This window comes from Oreochromis niloticus, linkage group LG5 (genome assembly GCF_001858045.2).
Source record: "Oreochromis niloticus isolate F11D_XX linkage group LG5, O_niloticus_UMD_NMBU, whole genome shotgun sequence".
Classification (NCBI taxonomy): domain Eukaryota; kingdom Metazoa; phylum Chordata; class Actinopteri; order Cichliformes; family Cichlidae; genus Oreochromis; species Oreochromis niloticus.
Genome location: NC_031970.2, coordinates 25,907,731 through 25,928,658, shown reverse-complemented (window position 1 = coordinate 25,928,658; position 20,928 = coordinate 25,907,731). Strand labels below are relative to the sequence as shown.

Here is a 20,928-nt window from a genome sequence, read left to right as displayed (position 1 = left end):
AACAGAGCTGCTCTCAACCATTATCGCTAAATAGTATTAGAAAATAGTTTCAGAAATAAATAAATAAATAAAATAAATATTATAATCAGTCCTTACCAATTCAGTGTACATTTGCTTCTGGGTAGATTTCTGATTTCAAAGATGCTTGCAGTATGCCTGAAGCGTCAGTGTCCTACTTTTCCAAGTTATTTCTTTAACTCCAAATAACTGCTGTCCTTTTCATTAAAGTTTATCTGGTCTAGATTAAGCAAGCAAGAGGACAATTTTTACTTCTCTTTTGATGCTATTTAAAATATATGCAAACAGATGTCAAGTTAAAGGAAACCTTAATAAATCGGCAAAGAGACACTCGAGTCCATACAGGATCATTTTTCTCTCCTGCATGCAGTTAAAGTGTCTGCAAAGAACCATTGAATCTGTTCTGGGAAATTTTAATGGCTTAACTAAGACACTTAAGCCATTTGCAGCCATGCACTGCAGCCCTGAAATTTTCTACAGTGCGAGCCATATGTCAGAACGCAAATGCCCAACGCAGACCAATCTGACATTAAATGGTCTTTAATCTGACGGCTCTTTAGAGCAATTGAATTGTTTTCCACTGCTCTTTGACTGTCACTTTACTTTGAAGGTTCTGACATGTACTAATTACAAAACACTTCTGGATTTCCAGGTTTTCTTTAAAAATTCTTGCATCACATCCTGTGTTAAAAGTCTTGTCTCAGCTGTCTGTGGTGGAGGAGGAGGCAGGGGTGACACATGTCATATAATTTAATCAAGCTGAATGTAAAATAACACATCCACTTTAGCTGACAGTAGTAGCCTGTCTCAGAAGAAGACTGCTGTTCTCAACATGCAAGGTTGTGCATCTTCTACCGAAAAATATCTTAACTACTCTAATACTCCCGAGGATTCTGGAGTATTTTTAGTTTCTGGGTCAAGAGGAAACAAATAAGATTGGGGGTGAAATAATTTTCAGACTTTAGAAAATAAACTTTTGCACAAGTGATTGATACATATTGTTTTAGTCTGATATTGCAAGACAATTCAAACAGACAGACACTAATGAGCATAAAAATTTAACAAATAATACTTCACTTATAAGAACATTTGATATTTTTTGTGCACTTTGATGCAGCCTTTCAAAAACAATGAAGTTTGTATGCCAAACAACAACCTGTTTAATAAAAAGACTCAAAATAAAACTGTGCAACCACAATCCATTACCAAGCCACATAAAACAATGTGAGTGATTTTCAAGTTAGTATTTTGTGTACTGTTATGATTTGCGACTAAAATAAGATCGGGACAGATGGAAGTGTTTTGGGAAATTGCTTATTTGCCTTCTTAGATAATTAGATGAAAAGGACAGCAGACACTTTTTGTATAAAATGAAATAATTTTAAAAACAGTGAGTCATGTAATTTAAAACTAATACTTATTTTACACACACATAGAGTACAGATGGTACAATTTAATTTTATGCACCTGAATACTTCTTGGTAATGTGCACTCATATCCCTGCGTCTCCGGTGATTGCCTGGCTACTGTGCATGGTAATGACTATATATCAGCCATTCAGCTAAACAACTAACAAAGGCGATAAGACCAATATAAGAAATAATAGTTTCTTTCTTTTTTCCCCCACATATATACACAGTTTGAAAATAAAACACAAGAAGTTAGACAAGGAAATAAATAAAAAATGTTATGCCTTACTATTATTTTATACTGTTCAGCTCTCCCTCCACTGTCTAGTGTCTGCTAATTAAAGTAGACTAAATCAGTTCCTGCACCTTACTTTCTCTTTAGGCTGGAAGTGGGAAATAAACTCTCTGTTATTTTTCTCTCTTACTCCATGCTCTTTTCTCCTGTGTGCAGTGCTGCACATAACCAGTTCGGTCTGCACAAGTAGCAATTAAAAGTATAGCAGGAGGATAGTGCTATATGAATTCAGTACAGATTTAACATTGTACAGAATCACCAGCCTGTGGGTCCTGAGTCTGCTTGCCTACCATGCTAGGCAATAAAACTGAGTATACCTTGTCACTTTCCCAAAGCAAATGCATTACTGGACCCAGCTGCATGTCTTTGAGATGCACAAAGGTGGAGGTGGCAGAGTGAAACACAACCAAGCAGATGTCTTCCAATGAAATACCCAAACAACTCCTCTAGTAGAGTGCACCTGAGGGGGAAATGCTACAGATACAAATGGATCAGTGAGTTAAGTTCCAGAAAATTAATTCAAAGAAACTTAAAATGTGAAATAAAAAACGAAAAGTTGTTTTTCTCGAGGCTGGGCATATCTGTGGTTGAAAAAATAACAGTTTACAGCAGTCACTGACAGTCTAACACACCAGATTATTACCAAAGTGTATGCTAAAGTAAAGTCAGATTTCTATAATATGTTTTGTGAGTCATCAAATTTAATACCTCGCATATTCACACTTATTTGTGTATTCTCAGATTCTGTGCTTTGTGCTTTTGCTGTGTTTTGTAGTGTATGTCAGCCATCAAACAACACTTGTACTTTGGCACAGGACAGCTGTTTGGTCTTTAACCTTTTTCTGGCAGATCTGTGGTTGTTCTCAGGTGCTGCTGTGGTGTCTGTGGTCTCGCACAAATGAGATGATGATGTCAGAGGCAGCTGGGATGTTAACAATTACCTGAGTACTGCCAAAAAAAGTATATGACTTGGCAGTCACTGGAGTCTTCAGATGAGTTTCTAATATCACAGATGTTCAGCTGAATTGAGCTCAATTAAGTTCTGAGAGTTTTTCCTGAGCCTTGAACAGAGACATTATCTCACAGCACAAACCCACAAACATCCAAATACGTAAATATATTTTTTCCCCATGTAAGACAAATATTCACTACTTCAAAGACAGCTGAGCACACATGATGTCGTTATTAGATTCCCGCTTTCTTGCAAAACACTTAGCTGTCTTGCAGATTGCCTGTTCAATAATATTTGGTTTTTGTCCAGGTTTGCATGACATCAATGAATGCAACTTCATATGAACAATACCACATGTCGTATTACATCGTGTCATTATTTATTAACAAAAACTAAGTCAAAATGCACAATCAGCATATGAAAACAGGAATTAAGAGGGTAAGTAGTATCCAGGCGCTGCTAATCAGATGCACGTCATCAACAAGCGTGACCACAGTAAGAAATAATATTTCTCAAGTCAAAAACATTCAGCACAGTTGCCAATCTTCCCAGGAGTGGACATCCAAGAAAATTCACCCCAAGGTCAGCCCATTCAACGCTCAGAGAAGCTGAGGAAAAATCCAAGAATGACATCTCAGGCTCTACAGGCCTCAGTCAGCATGTTAAATGTTAAAGATGTTGACAGTACAATTAGAAAAAACACAGAAAGAGCACGACTTGTTTGGAAAATCCGCAAGGCCAAAGCCTCTTCTCTCCAAAAAGAACATGGCAACACAGCTTAGGCTTGCAAAGTTGTATCTGAACTAACCACAAGACTTCTGGAATAATCTTATTTGGATTGACAAGACAAATGGGAAGATATTTGGCAATAATGCACAGCACCACATTTTGTAAAAACCAAACAAAGCATATCAGCAAAACACATCTCATACCAAGAGTCAGCAGAGTGGTGGGCGGGTGATGATTTGGGCTTTTTTTTGCAGCCACAGGACATGGACAACTTGTGGTGTCAGATAACTATTCTAATATATCTGGTAGCTAAAGCTTGGCCAAAATTGGATCATGCAACAAGATAATGATCCCAAACATATCAGCAAATCTGCAACTGAATGACTGAAAAAGTAAAACATTAAGCTCGGCAAATGAAACAGCATCCTGGCTGAGATGCTGTTGCAGGACCTTGAGGGAGCTGTCCATAAACGAAAGCCCGGAAAACTCAATTATCTGAAGCAACGTTGTAAAGAAGAGGAGGCCTAAATTCACACAATGATGCGAGAGATTGAGCCTGAAAGTCTGATGAAAAATTATTATTTGGAGTTATTGCTGCTAAAGGTGGTTCTATGAGGTGCTGATCAGCACTTCGTTTTTCACACACTGCTTCTGTATTTTGGCTCAGTTTTTGTTAAATAAATAATGACGCAGTGCAATATGTCACATGTTGTCATTCATCTGAGGTTCTTTTAATGTAATTTTAACCCCTGCTAACAACCAGATAATTGTTTTTAATGTTCTGATATGTAAAACCTTAGAATTTAAAGAGGGCACACTTATTCATATGTAGGGTCACTTTTCTCCTGTATGCTACTCATTGCTTTTTAATAACATTGCTTTTGCTGTCTAAACCAAGCAGATTGTTTTTGTTGGACTAAACATTTCAGCTGCTGTATTTTCATTACAGCGAACAGATTGTACTGTTTACTACAATGATTGAAATGGGGAAATAGCATGGTTTTACAGTCACAGATATATCTTTATAGAATGATATCTTTCTATATATTTTTTTCTAAATATGTTTGAAATGGCAAAGTAGATGAAAAGGAGAAATATAATAATTATATGTAATAGATGTCAAGACTAGGAACAACACACTTGTACTGGCAGATCACATTGCCTCTGAAGATGAATTTGAATTTGTAGAAAAATAAAAAAAAATTGAATGTATTTATGCATTTTCACTTACAACACATGAAATGAAACTTGTGAAGTTTGGTGATGCATTATATTTAGTCTGTAATGACTATAAAAATAAACTAAAACTATGACTAGAGCAAAAGTGTGACTAGCTGTTTACAATGCTACATAAAGTGGCGCCGTGACAGAGTTTGGAAGAGAAGTTTTTGCTACAAGTAACTTCATCTGCGCCCCAGCCTGTCAACAGGCAGCTTTAAAATCAGCAGGGATTCAAATCTCTGGAAACTTTGGGATCTTTTATTCCTGCTGTGATGACTCCTGCATCTTCTGCCACAGCTTCTGTCTTGGGATTGTATTTATGACCCACCAGATGTCTCCAGTAAATTAAACCCACAAGTAGTTTAAAAAAATGGACAGATGATTGTTCAAATAGAGGCAATTGCCACTCCCAGTCATTTGACAGATTGTCTGTCTGTCAGTCACTCACTGGTATAATCCCTTTACAGTACAGCCTCTGGGTAGTAATTTAAGGAAAGTAAAGATGCAACTGGTTGAGGTCAAACGTCTCTGCTGGGGAACTGTCTTCACTTTGTATGTCATAGACTGAGAAGCACGAGACTTCAATGCAGTCGCTCCCTTCATAATAACCGAAAGTAGCTGAAAGGTAATCTACAGTAGAGTAAATATTATTTCATCCCCTGTTAAATTTCTAAATTTGCTTACAAACAAATGAATAGTCTCTAATTTGAAAGACACCGAATATCAACCAAAAATCCAGGAAATCCAGGCATTACATAAAAGTTATACATTGATTATAAATTGAGGTTTGGAGACAGGCCAGGCCACTCCATGACGTTAACGTGCTTCTTCTTTAGCCATTCCTTTCCTGCCTTGGTGGTGCAAGACCAATCCATGGCTCATCGTCAGTATTCTAGCTGAGAGAAAGAGGTTCTCATCAAAGATTTTATGGTAAAAACAAGCTATGGAAAAACAGCTATAAATGTCTGATGATGTTCTTTAAGTTATATTCAGCATTTCTCTTTCTCCCAAGTTGGTGCTTCAAGTTGATGCTAAAAGCTTAATTTTGGTTTCATCTGACCACAGCACTTTTTCCCAAGTCTTCCCTGAATCATTTGGATGTTTAATATCACACTCGAGACGGGCCTGTGCAGGTGCATTCTTGAGCAGGGGGACGTTGCAAGAGGTGCAAGATTTCAATCCATTACTAGTTAGCGTGTTACCAGTGGTGTTCTGGTGACTGTGGTCCCAACTGCCCTCAGATCATTAGTAAGCTCCTCCCAGGTACTTTGGGTTGATCCACCACCTTCCTCATCAACATCCTCACCTAACGAGACAACATCTTTCATCAGATTCAAGATTGAGGTGATAAATGGTCCTTTTATACTTCTTGAGTTTCTGAATAATCACATCAGCAGTTGTCATCTTCTCACCAAGCTTCTTGCTGATGGTCTTGGTCTGGCATCCTGTCACAGCTCTTTGGTCTTGCCCATGATGGTGGAGAGGTTTGAATAGAAGACATTGTTTGTATGAACAGCTGTGCTTTATTCGCATAATGAATCGAGATCAACAGTATTTGTAATTGATTGATTGATTAATTGATTGTAATCTGTGTGTCACATGAAGAAACAGCCAATCCATGGGAGCAAGAATTCTGGTTGGGTTGTAACTCTTGTGTAATGAGTTTTTTTTAATGGGTTTTTGGTTTATATTTTATCTCTCTCCATTAAAATTAAACTACCATAAAATTAGAGGCTATTCATCTCTTTGTAAGTGAGCAAACTTATCCATTTGGCAGGGTGAGGATATGCAACCTTTGAAAGAGCACCTGAAGTGACCTACATGGAGAGATCCTTGAGTATGCTCGTGTGGAGGTTGGTACTAATTTGTAGACATTTAAAATATTGCACTTGACAGGAAAAACACTGCAAAGTTAGTGTATAAGTTCAACTTTTCCGTAGCTACGGATCATCTGGCTTCCAGATTTATCGATGACCTTCTTCATTTACTCTTGGCTTTGATAACTGCGAGGAAGATAAATATTATTTTACCTAATCTAACACAAACATATAGTTTGATATTTAAAAAAAGGCATTTCAGGTGAAATAAAACATTTTGATGAAACTGGTATCATTTAAAAACAGGTGCAACCAACAAATAAGCAAAAGGCTGTTTGATTCGACATTTCAAAAGGGCAATCACACCCAGACAAAAAGGGCAGCGACTTTCACCCCTCCACCCAACCATAACTGCAACTTCCCATTCTGGCTCCATGGGACTAAATAACAAATGTGAGCTGACGCACACAGGTCACGTTGTCTATGGATATTCATGTGAACCAACTTCATGTCAAAGAAGCAAATTTAACTTTTAAAGATGTAACTACAGAATTAAAGTCTTCTCTTAACTTAAAATGTCCACATACGTTGAGGTGAAGCCAACCTTAATGCTCAATTTTTAAATTAACTATCTTTTTTGGGCTTAATATAGGGAATGCTCAACTTATGAGCACCACCATGGACACAAGAAAATCCATATGCCTACTAACTGTTTAAAAGGCTCATTCAACGTTCCAGAGCTTTCCATCCAGTTATCTGAAAGTATATACTACAAAAAGAGGACTGTAAACTGAGTTGAGAGAAGCACTCTTAGTGCGAGAAGCAATAAGTGAGCAGCGAGGAGCAGCACTCTAATCCTTCAGAATTAATTAGGGAACCAGCTGGATCTTTATAATCGAAGGTAAGTTAATGTGTAGATGCAGACTTGCTGTTAGTCATTCTCCGATCTGTGCTCAGGATATCATAATGTGCACTCACACCAATTTAATAGATTTGGAATCCAAAGTGGATCTTAGTGCAGTGATAATGAATACACAACGTGACACGTGAGCACGAGAAAGAGTTGTATAAAATCTGTAAAAGAAAATTCACATGAAACACATAATCATTTAAAAACAAAATATATTTCCTTTCCCTTGTATAGATGAGTTTTGATGTGCCTTTATTATCTTGAACAAAAATGTGGTGTTGTGTGTGGGCAGAGAATTGAAATTATTCTGTGATTAAAAGTTGTATTGAACTAACCCCTGGTTCAGTGAATCAGCTCACTCAGAGTGGATTTATTATGTAAATATGACTGCACTGTGGTGCACTGGTGGCATTAACTGAAGGACTGGGCAAAATGTGACAGATAAGCAGCTGTTTTTGTAACATCCATTCAATTTATTTATATAACTCGTATTCACAACAAGTATCAGCTCAAGGTTTTTTATATTGTACCGTAACGATCCTAAATAATAAGGCGAAAACCACAATCATCAGAGGACCCAGTATGAGCAAGCACTTGGCAACAGTGGGAAGGAAGAACTCCTTTTTAACAGGAAGAAACCTCAGCTGAACTAGATTCAGGGAAGCGCAGCCATCCTGTTGTGGCAGATAGCATACCCTGAAGGTAAGGAGATGGGACAAAAGACACACTGTGGAAGAGAACCAAAGTTTAATAATAATTCATGAATTAATGCAAAGTGTTGTATAACAAATATACACATATTGAACCATGTATTTTCTGCTGTTTATCCAGGTCCAGGCTGTATGGACAGCAGTCTAAGCACAGACACTCAGACCTCCCTCTCCCTGACCACCTCCTCTAGCTCTTCCAAGGATACACCAAGGCATTCCCAAGCCAGTCAAGAAATAATCCTCCCATAATAATCTTTCCAGCATGCCATAGTTGTGTCTTGTGTCCTCCTAGGATATATTTGAAATGGCTCACCATGGAGTAGCTGTAGTTCAGAAGGTAGAGCAGATCATCTACTAATGAGAAGGTGGTTCAATCCCTGGCTGCTCCAGTCTGCATGCCCAAGTATCCTTGTGCAAGATACCGAACCCCAAGTTATTCTTTCCAATGTGTTCAAAACTGCTGGGGCATCAATAGATCTGAATGTATGAAGTGCTTTAACAACCCAAATGGAGTAGAGAAAAGTGCCGTATAAGAACAAGTCCAGTTACCATTTGCCCAGGATTAGACTATCAAAATTAAGGGAACAGTTTGTCCATTAACCCAGCCGGGCTTACCCCGAAATATTCACATAGGCTCCCCCTCCTCTAGACTTACTACTCTGAGGAGTGGTAGGCATTTAGTGCCTGGCTCATGAATGGAGGCCCTGGCTCCTAACAAAAAAGTATACAGCAAAACATATATTTTCCCTCTTGATAAAAATGCATGCCTAGATGTAGACATCTGTTCCACTATCAATACTTGAACAGGCTTAACGTCAGTGAGGATCCGGTGCAGCAGTTTAGCAGCAGTTAGTTTAGTTTAGACATGACAACATTAACTAGAAAGTTACAAGAATCAACGTGTGCTTTAGTGAAGGTGAGTACAGTGATAACAATGTAAATGGGCTGTGTGCAAGACAACAATTTACATCCGTGAATATTAACTTCAACCAGCAACCTTTAATTAACCAAAATTTCATTTAAAAAAAGGCAACAACCTAAAGGGAAATCACTTCAACACAATAGTTGCACATTAATATTTAGATTTCACCATTATGGTGATTACCAATAGTTAATGAGGCATTAGTGGATCTGCCAAAATACATGGTCAAAGGGATGGCATATAGATAGGAAGGCCTTGGGAGACAGGACCATTTTAAACCAGACGTATGTGCTTTGTAAACTATAAAAACTCTCACAGGCTGATACAAGGTGGACTAATGCTCAGTGAAATGCTGGGACTACTGGTACCACAGTGCATAAATAATGAAAAGCAACAACACCAGCAGTTATTGATCAGGTATTTCATTACACAAAGCCAGAAGAGAGGATCCCGACTAAGCTGAAAAGAATTGGTAGCCTCTCCTTTCCACTCCACACTGATTCAAGGGCTTCAGAAATGAATCTCTGTGCTGTTACAGTCATGAACACAGAAAACAAGCTGATGCTTGTGACAGGAGAACTCTTACCCTCCAAAGCAAAATGTCAGCTGTGCTCCAGTACCCATACAACAATACAATTTAGTATACCAGAAAAGTATACTGAATAGTATTTGAAGAATACCTTTGGCATAGAATAGCGTAGAATGGCCAGCATCCTTTTGACCATCACATGATCCACAGTGGAACTGCACCCCTTCTGACTAGCATGCATGCCCTTTTTATTCGTTTCCACAGTTTGTAAAAATTCGATGGATAAAAGAGTAAAGGGTCAAAGTTCAGAGCCAGTGTTAAGCAGAAGTTGAATTGGCTAATTGTGTGCATAATATGTGCAATAGTATGTTCTCATACAGCTGTAGTACCTAATGAAAGTAAAAAATAGAATGTGTCATCTGTAATGCAGGGTTTATTACTTGCCTAGTTGATCTCATATGTTCTTATTTAACCAAAAGCCCTGCAGTTGACTGCGCACAGGGCTTTCCATCTGTCTTCCTCTCGTCCTCTCTTTGAATTTATTTGCTTAGGCTATTGGCTCCAAATGATTGCCAACATTTCAACTGGATAGTAATCATAAACACTGGTCTACAGCCATCAATCAATACTCTCTCATTTCAGATCTCTTTATTATGCTTTCTGACCACCAGTTATCCTCAATGATTCTCCTATAAATCCACGATCCATTATCCATTACCGATCTATTTATTCCTTAATCTGTATTCATTTGTTTTTATTGTTTGAGGGGGGGTTGCTAGATTTTTGTATCTACACTGCCTAGATTTCTGACTATTAGCCTGTTTTCCAACCTACCAGCCTTATTTTGCTGTAGACTTCTTTAGATTGTACTTCTCAAAAACATGACTAGTAATCACTGTGACTCCTCTTTAGTAGCCACTTTAATTAATGACTCCATCACCTTTTCTTTTTTATTTACATGGTTTCATTAATAAATATCATAAGCACAAAATTCAACATCATTCTTGTATGGCACTAATGAAAGAAAAAGGGAACCTTTAGCAGCTATTGTGCTGTCTTTTAGAAATCAAAGTGTTGGCTGGCCCCAAGTTAGCTCAGGCTAATCTAAAATAAATCGCAAAAACTGTATTGATCTCTGCTGAAATATCATGGTCCCCTGTCCACAAATCTCATACTCACAGCTAGAAATGTAGGTGTACTGTGAGACAGCGCTCCTTGTTTTGCATCGAGATTTAAATTTGAGCTATTGGTTAAAAATCATGGTGTTTATGCAGCGTATGGGATGATGCATTAACGGTTCTGCTTTGTGTGCACATATAATCATCCAGATGCATATGCACACAGTGTTCTAACATGTATCACCACATGTTGTAATTAAGAATGAATAATGTAGATGTTGCTCAAACTATTGTCTTGGTGTCCAAGAGCCACTGTGTTTGCGCCAGGGTGGGGCAGCGCTCATGAAAGGGCATGGTCAGAAGGTGAATGCCGCCATCTTCTGGAGATAAACTGCACAACAGGTTGTGTTTCTAGTGTCTGTTCTTGTAAATTATGTAATTACAAAATTATCTTCAAAAACAGTAGCTAGGTGACCTTAAGGTTTATAAGAATGATTCAGATTGAATGTTCAAACCTTTCAATATAATACATCGGTTTTAGGGTGGACACTTTATCAAACCTGAGGCAAAGGCTCAGGTGTTTTGATCAGCAAAGTAGGTACGAGAAAGAACACGCATGCACAGGTCCAGTCTCTTTTACACTGTCTTAATCACATAAAGATAGTCCACTTTATTTTAAGCAATTAAAGTAGCATTATTAGGTACTGATATTAAAAGAAAAAAAAATCACACCACTCACAAGAAACGAACTGGTAATGGAGTTGCTTTTACTTTAAAGTTTTTTAATCCTGGTAAATGCTACCATTCATATAAATGAATATGCTCTCTCCTTCCCTGCATCTCTATTCTCCTCTCTCCTCTCTTTGTGCTGTCACCAAAAGGTAAATGCAACAGTGAAACAGATTTTACTACCAATAAAAGGCTGATTTTATATGATTTTACAACAATACTCTAACTGAATATGGGCTGCTGCTTTCTCTGAAAACACGCAATGACCTTGCCACACTGTGGAAGACATCAGAGCGTCTGTGTGAATGCAGTGTAACATCATGACATCAAGAACTTGTTTTAACCTGAAGCGACTCTAACAGACAAGTTGGGAAATAGAGGAAATGTTAGATTACAATATCAAAAGATATTAATATAAATACTATTGCTATAGTTGTTTTAGGGGTGCTATGATGAAATTTAATGGCGTTTCAGCATGGACGGGCCTCAGGGGTGTAGGCCCGCCCAGTAAAGTCACTATGACTTCTGCTGATACACTTCAACTGTAAGTTACACTCGTTCATACAATTTGATAATGAAAAGCATAAAAAGCATGACCCTGCTCTGAAATTATCAGAAAAGGGAGAAGGAAATGTGTCAAGGATATTGCACTCACAAACACAGTGTCTTGTGAGTTCACGAACCACTCCCAGACCAAAACTCTCCTGCTTTGTATTTGCAGTCCAAGATAGTTAGTTATCTGGTTAGTTCATATGGTCTGCTGCCGACCCTGTTGAGCACCCCATAAAGGATCTACATCACCAATGAGTTTTGGTGCCCAAATAGAAGTTCTCACACACGTTTAATTTCAGCGTTGGATTATGAGTGGGGTATGGTTCGTTTCAGATCAGTCACGGTTGGAGATCACCAGGAAATGATGCAATATTTTTTAAAGTGAAGAAAACTCAACCGTCACAACACAGCCTCACCCACTCCCGTACGCCTTTAAATAGATTCAAAGTGACCGAATAAAAGTTGAGACTAATGCAATGATGTAGTATTGACCGCAACACCCGGATGAAAATGATGTCCGTAACAGAGGACTCCAGGTGTATACTCAAATCAAACAGGATGCAGGAAGAATGTAAAACGTTACAGACTTCATTGTTTAACGTTTAATGTAGCCTATTTGCACAAAAAGAATAAAATTATAGGTGTTTGTGCGTAAACATGATACTATCATTTTAATCCGATATTTTCCAATACATGGATAGGTGGATGGTGAGAGGGGAGTGGCACACACCGGAAATTAGCCAACTCTTCCTCGCTCTTGGGCCTGCTTATAGTTAGTCATAGCTATGGCGCCGGCTGAAAAAAATGTAGAGTGGCAAACGCAAAAGATAATTGAATGCCTGTTTGACGACGAGGACAGTGTGAAGTCCCGTGTGTTAGATTGTCATTTGGAGACTGACAGTCCAGGTAAGTGCAGCTTTTGTATGTAAAATATAACGTTTCTTTTATACTGGCGGGCGACCCAACCGAGTAAGCTAGCCAGTTACAGTAAGCTAAAACGCTTACTGTAAACGCTTTCATTTTTGGATGGTTGGCATTGAAGTGCTTCCTTGTTTTATTTCTGTTACAGTCGAAATTCGCTCCTAGCAAACATTAGGCAATGTTAAAACATGAAGAAGACGTGTTGAGTGTGTCATTTAAATGTTTTGTCTTTTTTTTCCTCTTATACCCCACGGAGTTCATCTCAGTGCCTTCGCCCACTGCTTGTTGTTGTTGTTAGCAGGTCTAACATACAATACAGGGAAGACTGTCAGTGTTAATATGACAAACGTATTAACCGTCTGCTTCTCTGTATTTTTTTTTAAAGGAGATGAAAACGATTTTGACCCGGTTATAATCGCTGATAAACTGAGAGCTGTCGCCGATGCCCTGAATGAGGACCCCAATTTTAAAAAAGCATTAGATGAGCTGAAGAAAACCGCAGCGACAGAGGTAAACCCATGAAACCACATCCTTATATAATGTCCTCAATGTCATCATTCACACAGAACAGCAGCAGGATGATTGTAAACTGTTTTAAGTTTCTAAATCTACAGTGTCCAGTTTGGTTTTATAACAGCTGAGCTAGTGCCATCATGGGAGTGTTAGATAATGGGAAGAGCTTCAAGTCCCAGTTTGATTCTGGACTATTCATTTCGGTTTTAGATCATCACCAGAGTCACCATGAAACGCATTAAACAGAATATTTGAAAAATGTATAGAATGGATAAAAATGAGAGAGCAACTAAAACACTCACCAGGCCGTTTGGGGTTGGACCAGGAAGTAGCAATTCTTCTTAATTCTTCATGAATTCAACAAGGTGCTGAAAATGTTCCTCTAAGGTTTGGGTTTTTCTCAACCTTGAGATCTGCCCCCTGTGGAGGCATTTGACTGTAGTTGACTACAGTCTACTAGTTGTTGTCATGTTCAGATATTTGCCTTAAAAAACAGTTGAATAAGTGTACCTAACAGAGTGGTTGGTTAGTGCATGGCTTATATAATAGCCACTAACAAAGATGAGCTGGATGTATGGTGATGTAGTTTAATATAAACCATACTTCTTGGCAATATAATGTGCTCAGCAGAACACTTGTGTGGCACTTTTTCCCCCCATTTCACTCCATTGAGTGAATATAAATACCCAAAACATGCACATACAGTTCCCCAAGGTAAACTAAACATATATCAAATAAAGAATTGTCTAATTTTGTCACCATAAAGCATATTCTGAAATTTCGAGTCAATTCTTCTTTAATAAAATAGGCTCTGTTGTATGCTGATAATTTAGGAGATAAAGTATTGGTGTCAATTAAAGATGATGAATGGATGTGGTCAGAGTTATTAGGATGTTTGTTTTCCAGCTTCTTATAAACTACCGTCTCCTCTCACCCCAGGCTACAGAGGCTGCATTTGAACGTGGCGTGGAGCTCCTGTGTAAGAGTCATGTCGCTCAGAACGCTGACATTGCTCCAGAGATGCAGCTGATCCAGGCCTCAGCAGCTATTGGACTTTATCTGAAAAAATCATACCCAGAGATGAAAGAGACTGTCAAGACAGCCATGGCTTCATTCCTCAAGAATCGGGTGGGCAAATGGCTCACTGAGAAAGGTGGATGGGTAAGTAAAGTTTTAAGATTTGGATTACTTCAGATTTAAGTCAAAATATGGCAGTAACCCTCAGCCAAAAAAGGTTGATTGGGGTGTTGATGACAAACTGCCGGATGGACTGTGTTGAAACCTTTTCTACTTCTTCTTTTTTTGTTAATGCAATAACTCGAGAATGAGGAGACTTGGGATTTCCAAATAGATTTGATTTATTAGATGTTAATCATAATAAGGTCGGAGGTCAGACACTGAAAAAAATGACAGCTGAAGTAGCCTTTCAATTGTCCCACTGCAAATATTGGTTAAACAATATGTTTATGTAAATACACTTGTAATAGAATACCATGGTAATTTGGGGCTTTTACTGATTTCTTTGAACTGCTCTTTTTCCAGGGTGAAATCACTGTAAGGCATATATCTCATACATTTTCTCCAATCCACACAGGCATATATATATACACCTGCATTAATATTTGGTTAAAGGTCCCTAAGCTGAAAACCTCTAAGCACAACTGTACCTCTTGTCATTGTGGCCAAATAGTTCAATCTTAGTCTCATCTCAAAACATTTCTCCAAAAAGCATTTTGCTCGTCCAAGCTTGGAGACATCGATTTTTGGAGCAGGGTTTTCATTCTTGGTTGGTACTCTCAGTTCATGGTGATGTAAAACTTTCTCCGCTATGTTGACAGTGATCATGTCAGTTTCTTTTCATGTGATAGTGACAGTATGGGTCTTCATCCAAACCTTGACAAAGTGGCAACAAACTAAAAATAACCTATACTTGCATACAACTGTTTGAATTGATGGTTTTGGAATAAGCTGTTGTTTATGAATGGCTCCGAGAGACCTTGCCAACTTGTATATCCTCCTCCTTCGATCTTCCCTGAGTTCCTTGGACTTTCCCATTGTATTGGTCAATCCACTAAGTGCTGACAAACAAATCCTTTTTATACTGCCAAAGAGAAACTATCAGTTATATTTAGTCATGATTACAAACAAGAAGTTAATAGGCCTTAATTTTGTCAATTGAAACAAAACTGTTGAACCTTTAACACCTCTTATTCAAAGATTTGTATAATTTTTACTCTGTAGATTAGAGAATATCCAAAATGAAAAACAAATGAATACAGATTAAGGAATAAATAGATGTGTAATGGATAATGAGAATGACCGGTAGTCAGAAAATATAATAAAGAGATCTGAAATGAGAGAAAATTGATTGATGACAGATGGCTTCAAACTTGAAGCTTGTCGATTGCTACTAAAATTGTGAAGTAAGTGTGTGTGTGTGTGTGTGTGTGTGTGTGTGTGTGTGTGTGTGTGTGTGTGTGTGTGTGTGTGTGTGTGTGTGTGTATTTAAGCCTGTATACACACTTCTGGACCTATGTGGATTAGAGAAAATCCAAAATAAATTTGTGCACCAAGGTATTTGGGATGTATGCAGTACAGATATTCCACCCTGGAAAAATAACAGTTCAAACAAATCATTAAAAGCCCCAAATTACCTTGACATTCACGCCCATGATAAGTGTATGTAACCAAAGCTCTACAGAAGTGGAGAAAAGAGTCAGAGAGTCTTTTTGTATAAATGTTTCTTGTGTTTTATTAAAAGGACACTGCACTTTGTCCTGATTGAACTGGTTAAACCTGACGCACTTGGCAAGTTACTGAGGCTATACTGCCTTACTCCACAGGAAATTGCAGATGACCTTGTTATGCAGCATTTTTTACAACATGAAATGAACTTTAATCTTGGATGATTTTTGAATCTGTAGGTCATTCTTAGTCTGTCTTTGACCTGAACCACCATCTTATTTTAGTTAAGTCATCTTTAATTTTGGATTCAGTTGCAGTTTAAAAAATTATTAAAAGGCCATTACTGTTGTATTGTACACTGTGTGCAATATCTGAAATGTTTCAGTGACATATACAAATTCATGTCTTTTAATTGTGTGCATTTTTGTTATTTTTCAGGGCAAAGTTGCACCTGTTTGAGACTAAATCCAGCCAAACCAACCTCATAGAGCTCTACAATCAAACTGGGTATTAATTTCTTAAATGTCTGTTCAGGGATTTGCTATTACACAGGCAGACATGTTATCACACACTAAGCCTGTTTATTATATGAGAAGAGAGGGGGGGGAAAAAACAGAACACTTTCTTATTCAAGTTCCTGTTTGGCTGAGCCCATGTAGTGATTCTTGGCTTTATATATGGTGATAAAATAATTGTATTACTTGAAATGCTCTCCCTGAATGGGTTAATAAATAAGGGGCAAATAATATAAAAATATGATACTAGTGGATCTTCACTACATCATGATCTTAAGGGAGATTCTTTTGAGTAATCAGTGGGGTAGCCTCTAATCATGTCTATTTATTGTCTAAGTGCTGTCTTTTGGGAGGCTCTAGCATCTCTCAGTAAGGTGAAAATGATTAGATTAATTAGCATTATTTAATAAGTTTAGGTGTCTTTTGAATTCTTAATGGGGAAAACCCTTCCTAAAAAAGGGATTTGTCCCTTTTGCAAAACCCAGCATGTTAAGATTTCATACTCATTACATTTTGCTATTTTTGATCGAGCTCTAAATTCAGGTGTTTGAAAACAGTTTAGTAAAATGCAGGTAGTCTAACATATCTTGAGCCATCAGATGATGAAGAACCTGCTGTCAGGTTGTTTTGTTTATGTCTGCATTTTATTTAATATTTTTCACGATGACACATTTGCACTGGGAAAAACTGAACAACTTCAAACGTAGGTACACACACGTTGCCATTAGGGATGTGCCAATTTTATTAAAATATTAATTTGTATGTCAGCTGGTAAAACATGTTTTATTTTCTTATTTGTTTCTTCTAAATGACTCTTAAGTCTTCAGCGATTAACAAATTTATGAGACCACCACCCATGGTAAGGTTTATACCACAGCTGCCCTAAAATAACAGTAGTGGTATTTAGTTAAATTTAATGGTTAATCCAACATTATGGACAAGGGTTTTAATTGAAATTATATTTCTAATGCTAAAGTGTAATTCATGTTATCCATGAATTTTCAAATTTGCTGTTTTACAAAAAATCTGAAACAATAGTAAAGCACTTACAAGACAGACAAAGAGACCAAATGACAGTTATTTACCTGCGTTCCTGAACAGAAAAATTAGTTGTTAGTGCCGGCTCAAATTAAGTTCAGTGAATTCATTAATTTTAGGTAGGTTTTTGACAGGATTTCTAAAATAATGTTTGTTTTTTTGTTTTTGATGCATTCTCAATCATCCAGGAAAGTAAATCTCTAAAAGTTGAATCTGTTCATCTGGACGTAGCGTTTTGTGGGAGAAACGTTTCGTCACTTGGATGAGTGACGAAACGTTTCTCCCACAAAACGCTACGTCCAGATGAACAGATTCAACTTTTGGAGAGTTTTTTTGTTTTGTTATTTCATCAATGACAGTGCTTAATCAATTTTAAAAGCATTTGTTAAGCACTGTATCTTTAAATTTAGGAAACTAGATTATACAGTGATGGATAAAAATCAGTTAATGCTAGAGATTCGCTGATGGCAATCAATAAAGCAGATATTAGGAAATCCTGGTTATCGGTGCTGTACGATGATGTCATTGAACACAGCAACAAAAGCAAAAAGATGAAGCAAATAAAAAATGACTGTATATTTGCACATTGTTGTCAGTTAAAAGCGCAACTAGGCTTTTTCTTTTTGTAATTTTTCTAATAATTCAATAAAAAAAGAATTTGAAAATCTTTTTGAGTATCATTGAATTATTGTTTTAACACACACACATATATATACATGCGTCACACCAAAGATGTACTTTTGCAGTATGCAGTATTCATACCCCTAAAAAAATCAAAGCATATTTGCGTACACAAATGCGACCGCAATGATCCCATCTTATGACTTTTTAGCATCTCTTTGTTTAGTTGTTTTTGTCTTAAAACATTTCCAGAGGACATAGAATAGTTTTTGTGACTAAATATACATTTGAGTGTCTTTCCATTCAATGCTGTTTACTGCCAGTCTACGGGGTTTATGCATCTGTTGATTTAAGCTGATTACTCTGGAATATTAAAGTGTGATAACCCAGGAGACAAGTTTAACTATAGTCATCATACACACTCACTGGCCATTTCATTAGTTACACCTAGCTGGTAACAGGTTGAATCTCATTTTTTTTCCACCCTTAATTCTTCCTTGAATAGGTTCAATGATTCTGGTGTATATTGATGTTGGCTGCACATCTCACACTCTCCCATTCCACCACATTCCAAAGGTGCTCCACTAGATTGAGATCTAGATTTTTTTTTTTTTTTTTTTTTTTTCATAGTCGTCTCTTCTCCAAGTTTGGTGAGCCTGTTAAAATGTCGCTTCAGTTTTCTGTTCCTAGCTGACAAGAGTGGTCTTCTGCTGCTTTATCCCACCTGCTTTAACATATTCATTCAGACATGCCCTACCCTGGTTGGAACAAGTGGTTATTTGAGTTGCTGTTCCTTTCCTATCAGCTCAAACCATTCTCTGTAAACCCTAGAGGTGGTTGTGTGGGGAAAATCCCAGGAGGTCAACAGCAGTTTCTGAAACTCAGACAGTCATTCTGGAAACAACAGTCATGCTACGCTGGAAGTTACTTCAGTAGCCTTTCTTCCCCGTTCCGCCGTTTGGTTTAACAGCTGCAGGTTATCTTGACCGTGTCTACATGCCTAAATGCATTGAGTTGCTGGAATGTGATTGGCCCATTAAATATTTTTCTTAACAAACGCTCAAACAGATGTACCTAAAGGAGTGGCCAGTGTGTGTGTGTGTGTGTGTGTGTGTGTGTGTGTGTGTTCTGATTATTTGTTCATATTAATGTTTTACTTGAACTCACTTTCCACTCCTGCGCCCTGAGATCTCCTGACGTGTTGGCAGAAGGACCAAATTTGCAATAGCATAAATAAGATTAGGTACAACATTCCTGCTGTCCTCCTTCCAGTAATATCAAACTGGAAACTTTGCATAGACTTGCGTGTATCTTCTGGTTCCATGTAAGCAAACAAAAATGTTATCTGTTAACTCCTCCCAGTCCTGTGATGCTTCTGATTGTAGATAGTTTTATTATTATCATCCTAGTTATTTCTGAGCAGCTACCAGTAGAGTGCAGCACTGCACACTAAATCAGCTCTCTGCTAGATGCCAGTATGGCAATAGCCAAAAAACCAATACATCTGCAGAGGGGGATTAAGAACAAACCATAACACTAGTTTGTATAAAGTTTGGAGATATCAAACATGAACAGTTTTATCTGCCAGCCTCTTTTAAAGGGAGTGTTTTCTGCTTTTCTCCGTTGCTGCCTCTGACTGCTTTTCACACTGGGACTCAAAGGCATCTGACTGTAGGTTTTCACCCAGGTGTGGAAGGTGGAAAGCAAAGAGAGCGCATAAATATGTGAGAAATTCTTGCTGGCAGTCCTGACACGATGCAACGCCTTCACAGAACTATAAATCTTGTTGCTTCACTTGTGTTTAATTCAGAAGTCATTTACACCCACTACAATTTTGCCTTGTGTTATAGTTGCTGGCATGGTGTCATCTTGTTGTGCTGCTGTCTGGCCTGGAATTTGTTCACTATGTTTATAGACACTGTGCTTTCCTTAAAGTTTCTATATGTATTCAAATGCATCACACATACATGCAGACAAAACTCAGTATGTTTTTTTTTCATTCAATGTCTTCAAACTGTGAATGGCAAAACTTAAGTTGTAGTGGACAGCAGTATATGATTAATGCAGTACTTCCAAAGCTTTTGCTTTAATGTCCTGTCTTTGCACAAACATTTCATTGGCGTCTATGTTACACACTTCAAATGTAAACTGAACTTTCCTCAAACTCACCAACTTCATATTTTGTATCTGACTGCTCTGTTTCTGATAAAGTGTGCTGCAATAATGTTAATCTTCATATTTGAGTGGTACAGCTGCCCTTCTGCAGGTTAACACAAGTGTCTAATTGCTCAGTCACTCATTGCTTTTAAACATGATCAAGACGACCTGCATGAGAATGGAGATGGACGGTAGTTCAAGTGACTGAACGTGACCGTGGGCGTCAGAGGGGTTTTGTTTGAATATTTCAGAAACTGCTCGTCTACTGGGATTTTCCCCAAACAGCCATCTCTAGGGTCTACAGAGAATGGCCTGAAAAAGAGAAAATATCCAGTGAGCTGCAGTTCTGTGGGTGAAAATGCTTTGTTGATGTCAGAGGTCAGAGTAGACTGCTGCAGACTGCTTCCAGCTGATAGGAATTAAATGAGAATTCCTTTATTCATCCCATATTTGGGAAATTCTTTTGTTACAGCAGTTGAAATGATAATTAAATAATATTAGTAGGAAGGGAAGAGTAACTCAAATAACCACTCCTCACAACCAGTGTCTGCAGAAGATCACAACCGT

General features: G+C 37.8%; 1 protein-coding gene across 1 annotated transcript; it reads left to right on the top strand.

Annotated features, from left to right (window-relative positions):
- The first annotated feature begins 12,648 nt into the window (after nucleotides 1-12,648).
- LOC112846943 (uncharacterized) lies at nucleotides 12,649-17,587 on the top strand. Its single transcript, XM_025907370.1, has 4 exons — nucleotides 12,649-12,817; nucleotides 13,218-13,342; nucleotides 14,285-14,506; nucleotides 16,469-17,587. The coding sequence occupies exons 1-4, from the start codon at nucleotides 12,697-12,699 to the stop codon at nucleotides 16,487-16,489; spliced, it is 489 nt and encodes a 162-aa protein (XP_025763155.1). The 5' UTR covers nucleotides 12,649-12,696; the 3' UTR covers nucleotides 16,490-17,587.
- Nucleotides 17,588-20,928: the final 3,341 nt, after the last annotated feature.

Excerpts from the sequence above, each read along its gene's own strand:
- LOC112846943 (XM_025907370.1), top strand. The coding sequence starts at position 12,697 with ATGGCGCCGGCTGAAAAAAATGTAGAGTGGCAAACGCAAAAGATAATT. Across the intron at positions 12,818-13,217 it reads TTTGGAGACTGACAGTCCAG|GAGATGAAAACGATTTTGAC; the intron begins GTAAGTGCAGCT and ends TTTTTTTTAAAG. Across the intron at positions 13,343-14,284 it reads AGAAAACCGCAGCGACAGAG|GCTACAGAGGCTGCATTTGA; the intron begins GTAAACCCATGA and ends CTCTCACCCCAG.